At 38.8% G+C, this 14382-nt stretch overlaps 2 protein-coding genes across 2 annotated transcripts; both read left to right on the forward strand.

Moving 5' to 3' along the window:
* Window positions 1-425: 425 nt before the first annotated feature.
* Window positions 426-3471, forward strand: LOC133576763 (protocadherin beta-16-like). The gene has a single exon (XM_061930101.2). The coding sequence runs from the start codon at window positions 441-443 to the stop codon at window positions 2838-2840; it is 2400 nt and encodes a 799-aa protein (XP_061786085.1). The 5' UTR covers window positions 426-440; the 3' UTR covers window positions 2841-3471.
* A 7604-nt stretch (window positions 3472-11075) lies between these two features.
* LOC133583425 (protocadherin gamma-A11-like) lies at window positions 11076-13529 on the forward strand. The gene has a single exon (XM_061937625.2). The coding sequence runs from the start codon at window positions 11145-11147 to the stop codon at window positions 13527-13529; it is 2385 nt and encodes a 794-aa protein (XP_061793609.2). The 5' UTR covers window positions 11076-11144.
* The last annotated feature ends 853 nt before the right edge of the window (window positions 13530-14382 follow it).

The following is a 14382-nucleotide window of genomic DNA, read 5'->3' on the forward strand; positions in this document are numbered from 1 at the left end:
CCCAACTTCTTTATTGGAAAATACATTTTTGATCGACCAAGACTTTGCAGTAATGATGCAGTCGATTAGATTATTTCAAGTGTATACATGTTGTTTTTCTTTGATGTTATTATGTTTAAAATTGCTATACAAACTGCACAAATTCACAAATGAACAGTCATACAATATGTATGTACTACTGATGTCAATTTGTGACATGTTATGGATAATATTTTCCCAGACAACTAGATGTAATGTCAGAAATTGGACTCTAGGGGTCAGTATGCACTCATGAACGAAATGTTAATTCCCCACCCATTTATAACAACACACGTACCCGATTTTAGTGTTACGTGGATCCGACCAAGACGGGTGTTTACATGACGGGATGTAAAAAGCGTTGAATATTTGGGGAGATAAAAACCATTTTGGAATTGTTTTCTCCTTACATTTATATTACAATGGAGAACAAAAGATGGAAACCACATTGCTATTGCCTCGCCTTTCTTTTCTTTTTCCTCCACACCATCAATGGAGACGTGAGCTACTCTTCCCCAGAGGAGATGAAACGTGGATCTGTAATTGGAAATATTGCCAAGGATTTGGGACTTGATTTGGGCCAGTTATCTGCTCGTGAAGCACGCATTAATCCCGAGGGAAACAACGTTCAGCACTGCGGCATCAACCTCAACACTGGTGACTTGGTTGTTCAGGAAAGGATTGACAGAGAAGGGCTTTGTGGCAAAAAGGCTTCATGTGTTCTTAAACAAGAACTAGTGCTGGAAAATCCATTAGAGCTGCATCAAATTAATATTCGTGTTGTAGATATTAATGATAATTCACCACAGTTTAAAGAGGATTCACTTAATTTTGAAATCCAAGAATCAGCAGACAAAGGAGAACGTTTTCTTCTTGGGGAAGCACATGATGGAGACATTGGTGAAAATGCTGTTCAAAGCTACACGTTACAGCATAATGATCATTTCAAATTGAATGTAAACACTAAATTAGGTGGACGGAAGTACTGTGAATTGGTCTTAGACAAAGAATTAGATAGAGAAGACAAAAAAGAAATTGTTCTCTCTCTGACTGCATATGATGGCGGCTCTCCTCAGAGATCAGGTACAGTAATCATACATGTCACTGTGCTGGATGCTAATGATAATGTACCAGTGTTTAGTCAGACAGTCTATGAAGCCAGTCTGCCTGAAAACTCTCCTCTTGATACATTGGTGATCACAGTGAGTGCAAGTGATGCAGATGAAGGATTAAATAGTGAAATTACATATGCATTTGATCATGTTTCTGATGACAATATTAATGTATTTACATTGCATCCCAAAACTGGAGATGTTAGAGTGGCTGGTGTTGTTGATTATGAGAAAATGTCATCCTATGAAATGCAAATAAGCGCTAAAGATGGTCTTGGATTAGTATCTTATTCAACATTAATTGTTGATCTTACTGATGTAAATGATAATACTCCTATTATACAACTGAAGTCACTGTCAATTGCAGTGCAAGAGAATGTATCACCTGGTACAGAGGTGGGCATCATTAATGTTCAGGACAGAGACTCTGAGCAAAACGGACAGGTCCTCTGCTCCCTTCAACAAAATGTCCCCTTTAAGTTAGTTCCTTCTATTAAAAGCTATTATTCTCTGGTGACTACTGGACAACTGGACCGTGAACTAGTGTCTGATTACAACATTACAATCAGTGCCACTGACGAGGGCTCTCCTCCTCTGTCCTCCTCTAAGAGTCTTCACATATCTGTAGCAGACATCAACGACAACCCACCTGTGTTTGAGGAACAGTCCTACAGCGCATATGTGAGTGAAAATAACAAAGCTGGATCCACTTTATGTTCCGTTAGTGCTCGAGACCCTGACTGGAGACAGAACGGTACTGTCATTTATTCTCTGTTAGCTGGTGAGGTGAACGGAGCCCCGGTGTCCTCCTATGTGTCTGTCAACGGAGACACAGGTGTGATCCACGCTGTCAGGTCATTTGATTATGAACATTTGAGGAATTTTAAAGTCCACGTCATGGCCAGAGACAACGGTTCTCCTCCACTGAGCAGCAACGTGAGCGTCAGTGTGTTCATATCGGATGTGAATGACAACTCTCCTCAGATACTGTACCCTTCCCCAGAGGGTAACTCCTTCATGACCGAGCTGGTCCCCAAAGCTGCACATGGAGGCTCTGTGGTGTCCAAAGTGATAGCGGTGGACGCAGACTCCGGACAGAACGCCTGGCTGTCCTATCATATAGTCAAGTCCACTGATCCGGGACTTTTCACCATTGGTCTCCACAGTGGAGAGATCAGGACCCAGCGGGACATTTCTGAATCTGACAGCATGAAACAGAACCTGATTGTGGCAGTGAAAGATAACGGACAGCCCCCTCTCTCTGCCACCTGCTCCATGTATTTACTTATTTCTGATAACTTGGCTGAGGTGCCAGAACTGAAAGACATGTCTTATGACGAGAAGAATTCCAAACTGACGTCTTATCTGATCATCGCGCTGGTGTCTGTGTCCACCTTCTTTCTGACCTTCATCATCATCGTCCTGGGTGTGAGGTTTTGTCGCAGAAGAAAGCCCAGACTGTTGTTTGATGGAGCAGTTGCCATCCCCAGCGCGTATCTGCCTCCTAATTACGCAGATTTTGACGGAACCGGAACTTTACGCAGCACCTACAACTATGACGCCTACTTGACAACAGGTTCTAGAACCAGTGACTTTAAGTTTGTGTCTTCTTACAATGACAACACGCTCCCTGCTGACCAGACTCTGAGGAAAAGTCCTTCTGACTTTGATGAGCTGTTTGGAGATACTCAAGCTTCCCCCGAGGTATGAATACAAGTCATATGTTTTACTTTCTTATTAAATGAATTATTTTGAAATGCATACACTTATATAGTACATGTTGTTTGGGGTCTTTGTTGAGACATGTGGATCAACTGGTTGCTGTCCATATACATGAGTGTAACCTGATGTTATTGTATTTTCCTTGTTCTCAAAGATAATGTTGTTTTACACATTAATAGTAACAACACTTTCCTTTTCTTCACATCAACATGTGTTTGTTATGACTCGATACCATGCACCCAGAACTCAGCAGTCAATATATTACTGTAAGTGAAAATGCACCATTTGCATTTATTGTTGTGAAAACCCTGGTTAGATCTAAAACCTAATGAATTTAGTTGGTCGTGTTTTTCTTCGTGTATGTCTGTGAAGATCTGTGTAGTTTGTTGATGAAAAGACTGGAAAGGGTCTTAACCTTCCTCTTGTGTTAGCTTTCAGTTACCATCTCTTATGTTAACGGGTCGGTTTTGACTCATGTCTTAAATCAGCTGTAAAATACACTAAAAACAATTATCTATCATCCAATTTGTTTCTCATCTCTTGGTTACCTTGTTAGGCTTCCTTATCCATGAAAATATTGGTTTTAATATGTTTGGTGTGGGCCATTGGGCCTTTTGTTTTGTCAGTATACCCCTCGATTTCAAATTAAAAAATGGTAAAATGAACCTCAAGAGAATGTTATAAATAAATAAAAGGTTGTTGTGTTACCTGCAGTGTTGGGACTAACGCGTTACAAAGTAACGCGTTACTGTAACGCCGTTAGTTTCGGCGGTAACTAGTAATCTAACGCGTTATTTTTTTATATTCAGTAACTCCGTTACCGTTACAAATGATGCGTTACTGCGTTATTTTACGTTACTTTTTATGTAGTATAAAGTGTGTTTTATCGGAGAGCTGCTGTGTCGTTCTGATTCTTCTTGTGTCACAAGCCGGAGAAGAGAGATAGACATGCGCTCTGTGTGGGTGTGTCTGAGTGTGAGTGTGGGGAGCGAGGGGGGGGGCGTGTCTGATCATGGCGGAGCCAGAAGTCGAGTTTGCTAACATGGAGATATTTTCACTACTTTTCTTTTGTCGAGCACAAAGAAAATAACATTTTAGTTAAATGTAAATTGTGCTTTGGATCAAATATGCCATCTACTGCCCAAAACAGCAATTCAAATCTGCTGAAACAAGCTACATAGCAACATGCTTCGACGAAGCTAGTAAAGAGAGACAGAGACTCTGATGCCACTTCACCTCCACCACCACCACCATTCACCGCTGAAGGTACACACTCTGTCAATCAATGTTCCCTCTAATTGTTCATGTGTGAGCAAATGCAAAAAGTCCCTGAGCATTGAGTGGAGTCCATGTGAGCAACTTTAGACGTGCACACTGTGGCTACATCAGCAGCACACCTGTCCCAAACCTCACTAAATAACAACTTGCATCTCCATCCATCCATCCATTTTCTACCGCTTGTCCCTTTCGGGGTCGCTGGAGCCTATCTCAGCTGCATTCGGGCGGAAGGCAGTGTACACCCTGGACAAGTCCCCACCTCATCACAGGGCCAACACAGATAGACAGACAACATTCTCTTATTATTAGAATCAAATGACAGCAGTCATTTCCATTTCTAATATAAGTGTTTAGGCCCACTTATAATGACAATAACAAAAAATATTGTTTTTCATGAACTGTGTACTTGTATTGTTTGTATGGGTGGAGGTCCTGCTTTGGAAATAATTTGTACCCCTTTCAGACATTGCATTTAGTTCCCATTAAAACATTCACATGTTGCACAATGAGATGTAAGCAGGGGATCATGTGTACATTCCTGCAACTTCCTGTTTGTAAAAAATATATTTTTATTAGTATTTATTTAATATACTAACAGCATTTAATGATTAATATTTATAAATTAAGATTCCTAATAAATGACACTAGAATAAGCACACATTTGATTGGTAAATCATAGTGTAACGACCTGGAATGACACTTTATGTGTGGTGTTGGAGTTGTCCGACTTTTTGTGTGGCTGTAAACGCATCACTGGCTAAGTGCCATATATGCAAGTGTTGGCGCACGTGAGAGAGCGAGCGGCTGCTGTTGATATAACAAAGTTGCTTTTGGTCTGGTTTGTACTGCAGAAAATGACCAGTTTTGCTAGATATCATTTTTTTTACTAATGTTTTGGTGATGTGTTTATGGCCGACAGTAAAGAGTTTTGCTCAGTAAAGTGATGGATGGAATTCATGTCCTCAAAGCGTCTCGACAGACGTTACAATATTTGAACAATGATGACGAAAACGGTTTTCTCTGTCGTGTCCGTGTCGTGTCGAAAATTGTTATGCGCTTATTTTTTTATTTGATTTTGTGCATGGCATAGATTTGCCGTGCGCAGAGGACGCTTGAGCAGTGCGCAATTGCACATGCGCGCTCCTGAGAGGGAACGTTGCTGTCAATTCTCTTATATACTCTTTCATTCTAGACTTCTAGAGTGTTTGATTATCACATCACTCTAAATGTATAGACTATAAAGTTCACAAACATAAAGAGGGATCCTAGTGGGCCAGGCCAATCTTTCCTTATCTCTAAACTAAAACTGGGGAAATGTGTAGTGTTCTGGGTTTCAGACATGATTTTGTATAAGAATTACTTGAGGAAGAAAATGCCTGGTTAGACTTTGTGTATATAGTGTGTGCCTTTCTTGGTTTACATCTATGCTGTTATTATGCTGTTTGTTACTTATGTATGTTATGTTGCAACTATTTAAAATAGTTTTGTCAATTTGTTCTGGCCAGAAACAAATTGGCCTTTGTAACATATCTTTGTCTTTGTGTGTTGTATGTAGAGCACATGGCTTAGCAGAGTTGAGTGATGCAAATGCATGTCAAGTTGATCAACAGATTGTATTATTCTCCACTACAATAACAGTACTGAAATGAAGGCTAAAAGGGCATTAATTGGAGCTTTAAAAAAAAAAGAAAAAAGAAGTAACTCAGTAGTTACTTTTCACAGTAACGCATTACTTTTTGGTGTAAGTAACTGAGTTAGTAACTGAGTTACTTTTGAAATTAAGTAACTAGTAACTGTAACTAGTTACTGCTTTTCAGTAACTAACCCAACACTGGTTACCTGACTGTTACTGAGGGGTATTAGAACACATCTCTTGAATACATTTGTTTAATTATTTTTTTCATTTTAATAATTTTAACTATAGTAACATCTATGGTGTTACGGGTCAATTTCGACCTATATATATTTACTTCAAGAAAAAGGCTAACAATTATTTTTTTCAGCAACAGAACTCTAATACAAACACAAAATGAAAAGCAGAACAAGTCATAACACAAAATATAGATTTGCAAGGTCAAACAAACAACAACCAATCAAGCAAATCAAGTTAAGTTCAAGTTCAAGTTCAAGTACCAATGATTGTCACACACACACACTAGGTGCGGCAAAATTATTCTCTGCATTTGACCCATCACCCTTGATCACCCCCTGGGAGGTGAGGGGAGCAGTGAGCAGCAGCGGTGGCCGCGCCCGGGAATCATTTTTGGTGATTTAACCCCCAATTCCAACCCTTGATGCTGAGTGCCAAGCAGGGAGGTAATGGGTCTCATTTTTATAGTCTTTGTTATGATTCGGCCGGGGTTTGAACTCACAACCTACCGACCTAAAGTACCAATGATTGTCACACACACATTAGGTGTGGTGAAATCTGTCCTCTGCATTTGACCCATCACCCTTGTTCACCCCCTGGGAGGTGAGGGCAGCAGCGGTGCCGCGCCCGGGAATCATTTTTGGTGATTTAACCCCCAATTCCAACCCTTGATGCTGAGTGCCAAGCAGGGGGGTAATGGCTCCCATTGTTATAGTCTTTGGTATGACCTCCTCATCAGACTCATCAGATGTGTCTGTGTCTACTGGATGATACTCCACATTGTCTTTCTCCTCAGAAACCTGTTCATCCGTATCACTATGCTGCTCTGTGTCCTCTCCCTCATTTTCACCAAAAAATATTATCCCGAACTCCTCACTGTAAATCTTTTTTTTCATTTTTGCATGCTGCAAATTGGAGATGTGCACTCTGCAAGTCACCAACTCTATACTGAATTGACCTCACATGTCTGGACATGCCTGTCTTTGTTTGTTTTAGTACTGGATAACAAGGTAAAATGAGAATCCCCCTAAAGCTCACATGATTGGTAGAGGAGCTGGATGTCAGTGTGTTCAGTTTTGGCTCTAATTATTGCTTTATTATCTTATTTTTATAATTGGGTCGAAACCGACCCTAAAGACACCAAGGTCATAATTTCAACCAGAGCATTTTATAATTTAGTGGAAAAAAAATAAAAAGTTTTATTTTGTTGAAATATAGGTTCCTGACAAAGTCAAAAATCCTTGATGCAAAAAAAATAAATGTATGTAGTTCTTTTATGCATTCAAAAACTAAAACGGGTCGGTGCCGACCCTAACACTGTCATGTCTGTGTGATCATGTTTTTGTTTTGTCATGTTCGGTTTTGTTTTTGGACTTTTTGTGCACTTTTGTTTTGTCACCATAGCAACCATTAGTTTTCACCTGTCACGTCACGCACCTGTTTCACGTTTTGAGGCACGCACCTGTTTTCGTTAATCATGTCTATAGAATTTAAGTTCATTGTTTTCAGTTTGTCGTTCTGACGACATCCCCGCATTTATACTCTCCACACACTTATGATCCTTGCTGCGCTTTTTCATGCCGTTTTTGTCCATGCCAAGTAAGTTTTGTTTATTATTGCCACAGTTAGTGTTTTTTGTTGTTCATAGTTTTTGCCTTTGTGCAAGTATTTGGTTTCATAGTTTGTTCTCCGCCATTGTGCGTGCCTTTTGTTTACTTCCTTTTTTTGTAGTTTAAATAAAAATGTACTCACATTCCCGTCTCGCCCGAGCCAACTTTCCGTTGCATCCCGGAAAAGCAAACACCCAGGACCAAGTCATGACAGTACTGAAAAGCAAACACCCAGGACCAAGTCATGACAGTACTGTCATGACTTGGTCCTGGGTGTTTGCTTTTCCGGGATGCAACGAAAAGTTGGCTCGGGCGAGACGGGAATGTGAGTACATTTTTATTTAAACTACAAAAAAAGTAAGTAAACAAAAGGCGCGCACAATGGCGGAGAACAAACTATGAAACCAAATACTTGCACAAAGGCAAAAACTATGAACAACAAAAAACACTAACTGTGGCAATAATAAACAATCTTACTTGGCATGGACAAAAACGGCATGAAAAAGCGCAGCAAGGATCATAAGTGTGTGGAGAGTATAAATGCGGGGATGTCGTCAGAACGACAAACTGAAAACAATGAACTTAAATACTATAGACATGATTAACGAAAACAGGTGCGTGACTCAAAACTTGAAACAGGTGCGTGACGTGACATGTGAAAACGAATGGTTGCTATGGTGACAAAACAAAAGTGCACAAAAAGTCCAAAAACAAAACCGAACATGACAAAACAAAAACATTATCACACAGACATGACAAACACAAGACGGGGAGGTTAATGTTTTTTTTATGATAGAGACATGTTTTTATTGCCTATTTATACACAAATTCCTTTGAAGGTTACACTGACAGTGGCTTGAAAAAGTATGCATAACTTTTGAACCTTCCCACATTTTGTCATATTACGACAATTAACTTGTTTTTGTTTTTTTGAGTGATTTTATGTGAAAGACCAAATTAAACTTGTAGACAATTTTGAGGTTCAAGGTAAATAATACCTGATATTCAGTTTATTTTACAAATGAAACACTTAAGTGTTCTACAACTTTATCCCTGATAGGCCAGGTGTGTTCCTTGTACCTCATGATTCTGTTAGCCACCCAATATTCTCTTATCAAATACCTGAGCCTGTCATAGAACAGCTGTATTTATATTGATATTATCACGCAAGTGGTCTCTATTCAGTTATTTGGTCAATATTCAATGATCCAGCAATCTGCTGCTGATCAGAATAAAGGGGGATAAAACCTTTTACACACCCAACTCTTCTCTCTTTTTTTGTAAATAAAAATAAAAGAGTAATAATACATGTCTTTTTTTTACCTTCTCAATTGTGTACCACTATATGTTGGTCTGTATAGCACACAATCCCAATAAAATATATCTGTTTGTAGTCGTACCTTGACGAAATGGCGAAGTTTAAGAGGTTGAATGTTTGTGTGAAGTTTAGTATCATTGTGATTGCTGTGGAAAAAGCTTCATACGACTGTCTTTCTGAAAGATATTTAACCCTTTGGGTTGATTTTGGCATTGCATGTGGCTCTGATATGCAGTTTTTCAAACAAGTCATTTTATCATGTTTACCCGCACCAAAAATATGAGTCCGTGCCATTGGCGTTGTTAGGCCTATTTTAGGGGGCTCAAGCCCCCCTAAAATATTCTTAAGCCCCCCTAAATAATTTGGTGTTATATATTTTTTTTTTACAAATACATATTCATTATAAAGTGGCCTGATTATGAGTTTAAATAAATAATCATATAACCTGTTATTATTCACTCAGTTTCCCCTCACTTCGTAGCGTAAGGCAGAGAGCCCCTTTAGTGCGTCGGTATCCAATCCATTCCACTTGTTCATATAGAAAATGCCCACATCACTCAAATTCCAGTCCGCATTTTCTCTGCGACCTTGCTTGCGGTCCTGCAGGTGTACGAAGCACATTATCTTCCTTTACAATGAGTGAAGCTGCACAAAACCTTGTGTGTGCAATTGTAAATAATTTAGTTTTTAAGTTTTGTGTTTCTTGTAGAATCTATATAAAGTAATATACATTAGCCTACTGTTAAAATAATGAAAAAGAAATCATTAAATATATTTGTTTTATTGTATTGTTACATAAATAGCTGTTGTATTATTATAGGATGGCTTGTTAAACATTTCATAGGATTTTCAGAGGGAGGAAAAACCAAGACATTTAATATAAAATGTAAAATGAATAAATACATCGAAGAGGAAAAAAAATGGTTAAAAGCCATCGTCCCGGGGAGCATTGCATTTCGTCCCGTGCATTTTTTTAAAATAATAATAATAACAATGAATAATTTAAGTCTGTGTTTGCCGTTTGTGAAGTTTTGTGCTTGCGCGTAACGTTCGCTCGCATCCTGTGCATCTCCTGGGGGCTAAGCCCCCCCTGTCCTTAAAAGCTAGTGACGCCCCTGGTCAGTGCTTTCATGTATCATGATGCTTCTTTGAAACATATATTAGAAATGCAGAATAATTAGGTTTCATACTGAAATGTTTGAATATTGTTTTTGTTTGTTGTTGGGTTTTTTTAAGTTTTAAACACCTTTAACAGGTGTTTGGATAAATATATTTACGATACTGTATAATTGCCGTATGCATTCAAGTTCACTTTTATATCCACTTAGTTTTAATGTTATTTATAAGTGACTATCCTATATAGATCACAAAATCATAATAATGAAAAAAAAACAGGAATGTCACCTCTGAGTTCATGAACAATGTAAATGTTTGCTGAGTAATTCAAAAGTGTGCCTGTATTGTATAATTTTCCAATTGCTTGAAAAAATATACATTTATTTTATTGTATTAATTGATCATTTAAAACCTCAGTATACATGTAAATCTATTGTATACGAATAATTATTTGTATTATTTGTATTATCATCAAACAAATATACTCAGTGTTTTATTCTACTTTATTGAAATCGTGCTGGTTGGCTAATGCCATTTAATTCATACCCTGAACAAAACACTTAATTTTTATTGTACATATTTGTGCTGCTTATGTAATGCAGATACAGTCCACATCTAGTCGATGACTATTTATTTTATTATAAAAGTTTTGTAAAAGTATCCCACGAAATAGGCTTACACTACTGGTATAGATGATCACAAATACGATTGATATAAGTATATGTGTGGTTTACAATGTAGATGAATATGCGCATGTTTTTCACGCATTACTGCGTTCATTTACGCTCGGGAATATGTATTGTGTCTCTTAGTTTATATGAAGCTTACAATATTGTTACAGAAATTGAATTACGTTTTGGTTTTTTATTTAAACAATATTTGGTGCAAGAAATGTTTGTTTAAAAGGGTTGCTTGAGTTTGTTAGGTAACTACAAGAAATGGTAGATACACCAATTCATACTCACGATGGCGCTATAGACCAGTTTTCAAACCGATGAACGCCCTTCTTTCTTTCATTGTGGACTAACGTTCTGGTCTGATGTCAGTGATTTTGTAGACCACATTGCATTGTTCTACAGCGTGTTAGGAAGTCGTCCATCATGGATTTTAAACCATCTTTTTTTCACTGGCGCACCTTTTATTTTCTCCTCTTTTTGTTGCATTCTACATATGGAGACGTGAGCTTTTCCTTCCCTGAGGAGACGAAACGAGGATATGTTATTGGGAATTTAGCCAAGGATCTCGGACTGGAGACGAGCGCACTGTCTGCAAGAAAAGCCCGCATTGACGCCGAGGGGAGCAACAAACGTTATTGTGATCTAAACATGAAAAATGGAGAGCTGATTGTCGCCGACAGGATTGACCGAGAGGATCTTTGTGGAGACAAGCCTTCGTGTGTCCTAAAACATGAGGTCGTGCTGGAGAATCCACTGGAGCTTCATCAAATTAATCTGCACATTCAAGATGTTAATGATAACGCACCAATGTTTAGAGACAACATAATTAATTTAGAGATAAGTGAGTCAGCCATCAAAGGAGCTCGTTTTGTGATAGAAGAGGGGCACGATGCAGATATAGGACAAAATTCAGTTCAACAATATATCCTTCGAAAAAATGATAATTTTGTTCTTTCTGTCAGCGGTAACACAATAGAATTAGTTCTTGATAAAGAACTCGACCGTGAAAAACAAAATGAGATGAATTTGCTTCTCACAGCTTTAGATGGCGGCTCTCCTCAGAGATCAGGTACAGTAGTCATACACGTCACTGTGCTGGATGCTAATGATAATGTACCAGTGTTCAGCCAAGCTGTTTATAAAGCCAGTCTGCCTGAAAACTCTCCTCCTGATACAATAGTGATTAATGTCAGTGCTACTGATGCTGATGAAGGAGTGAATGGAGAAGTGAGTTATGATTTTGGTCATGTTTCAGAAGATGTGGAGAAGTTATTTAATATAGATCGAAAAGTTGGTGCAATAAGAGTAATTGGAAATGTTGATTATGAATTTAGAACATCTTATGAAATACGTGTGAAAGCCAAAGATGGATTAGGACTGTCCTCATATGCAAAAGTCATTATTTTAATTACTGATGTAAATGACAACGCTCCTGTGATTAGTTTAAAGTCACTGTCTAATCCAGTACCAGAGAATGTGTCACCTGGTACAGAGGTGGGCATCATTAATGTTCAGGACAGAGACTCTGAGAAGAACGGACAAGTCCGCTGCTCCATTCAAGAAAATGTCCCCTTTAAGTTAGTTCCTTCTATTAAAAACTATTATTCTCTGGTGACTACTGGACAACTGGACCGTGAACTAGTGTCTGATTACAACATTACAATCAGTGCCACTGACGAGGGCTCTCCTCCTCTGTCCTCCTCTAAAAGTATTAATTTATCTGTAGCAGACATCAACGACAACCCACCTGTGTTTGAGGAACAGTCCTACAGTGCATATGTGAGTGAAAATAACAAAGCTGGCTCCACTTTATGTTCTGTTAGTGCTCGAGACCCTGACTGGAGACAGAACGGTACCGTGATTTATTCTCTGTTAGCCACTGAGGTGAACGGTGCCCCGGTGTCCTCCTATGTATCTGTTAACGGAGACACAGGTGTGATCCACGCTGTCAGGTCGTTTGATTACGAACACTTGAGGAGTTTTAAAGTCCACGTCATGGCCAGAGACAACGGTTCTCCTCCGCTGAGCAGCAACGTGAGCGTCAGTGTCTTCATATCGGATGTGAATGACAACTCTCCTCAGATACTGTACCCCTCCCCAGAGGGTAACTCCTTCATGACTGAGCTGATCCCCAAAAATGCACATGGAGGCTCTGTGGTGTCCAAAGTGATAGCGGTGGACGCAGACTCTGGACAGAATGCCTGGCTGTCCTATCATATAATCAAGTCCACTGATCCGGGACTTTTCACCATTGGTCTCCACAGTGGAGAGATCAGGACCCAGCGGGACATTTCTGAATCTGACAGCATGAAACAGAACCTGATTGTGGCAGTGAAAGATAACGGACAGCCCCCTCTCTCTGCCACCTGCTCCATGTATTTACTTATTTCTGATAACTTGGCTGAGGTGCCAGAACTGAAGGACATTTCTTATGAGGAGAAGAATTCCAAACTGACGTCTTATCTGATCATTGCGCTGGTGTCTGTGTCCACCTTCTTTCTGACCTTCATCATCATCGTCCTGGGTGTGAGGTTTTGTCGCAGGAGAAAGCCCAGACTGTTGTTTGATGGAGCAGTTGCCATCCCCAGCGCGTATCTGCCTCCTAATTACGCAGATGTTGATGGCACAGGAACTTTACGCAGCACCTACAACTATGACGCCTACTTGACAACAGGTTCTAGAACCAGTGACTTTAAGTTTGTGTCTTCTTACAATGACAACACGCTGCCTGCTGACCAGACCCTGAGGAAAAGTCCTTCTGACTTTGATGAGATGTTTGGAGATACTCAAGGCTCCCCTGAGGTATGAATATGATTTATTTTTCCCAAATAAATGTACTCATGCAAGCTCTTTGTGGTGTTTATTGAGACCACTAACTGGGTGTTGTTTCAATGAATAGGCCTATACTTATACATAGATGCTTTTTTTTTATCCCAAAATGTCTGTAGTTTGTTTTAATGCATTTTAGTGCTTTGTTCTGTTGTGCCATATTTAGACATAGAATTAGAGATATACTTAGACATATAGTCAATTTATTTTGACTTATTTTACCTAAATATTTTCCTTGTCCATCTTTTGTGACACACACTTACTGCTATTGTTTTGTAACTTTCATCTTTTATAAATCCCATTTTTTGTATTGATTTGAATCATAGTGATTTACAAATAGAAAATATCAATGCTTTATTCAACTAATAATTATATTATATTCACGGCTGGATTATTTGACTTTTTTTTTTTACAATATTATAGGTTTTGGAACGGATTACAATTTTTGTTAGTATATTATTTGCGTTGAGTGTTGGGAAATATATTCTGTCATCCTAGAATTGCATTGATGTTGTCTGTCTTTGAGAAGTGGATTATATAGTGTTCACTTTTATGTTTTGAATTGGATGCAATAGGTTTTTTTTTTTTTGCAAGCAAATGATCATGCAGGTGTTGGATATCATGGTTTCCGATCTTTTTAATTTCGGAGAGAAATTGTGTTTTTTTGTACAGCCTGTGGCAAAATGCCTTTCTCGTGTCAACTCTCCATTGGTTAAAATGCATACATTGAATAGTCAGCAGTATTCCTTGATCAACAGAATCTTGGACATCGTGTTTCTGCAGAGTGATGATGACACATTGTGTGGTCTGCGTTTGTGTTTCTACGTTAACC

This window comes from Nerophis lumbriciformis, linkage group LG36 (assembly GCF_033978685.3).
Source record: "Nerophis lumbriciformis linkage group LG36, RoL_Nlum_v2.1, whole genome shotgun sequence".
In the NCBI taxonomy this organism is placed as follows: domain Eukaryota; kingdom Metazoa; phylum Chordata; class Actinopteri; order Syngnathiformes; family Syngnathidae; genus Nerophis; species Nerophis lumbriciformis.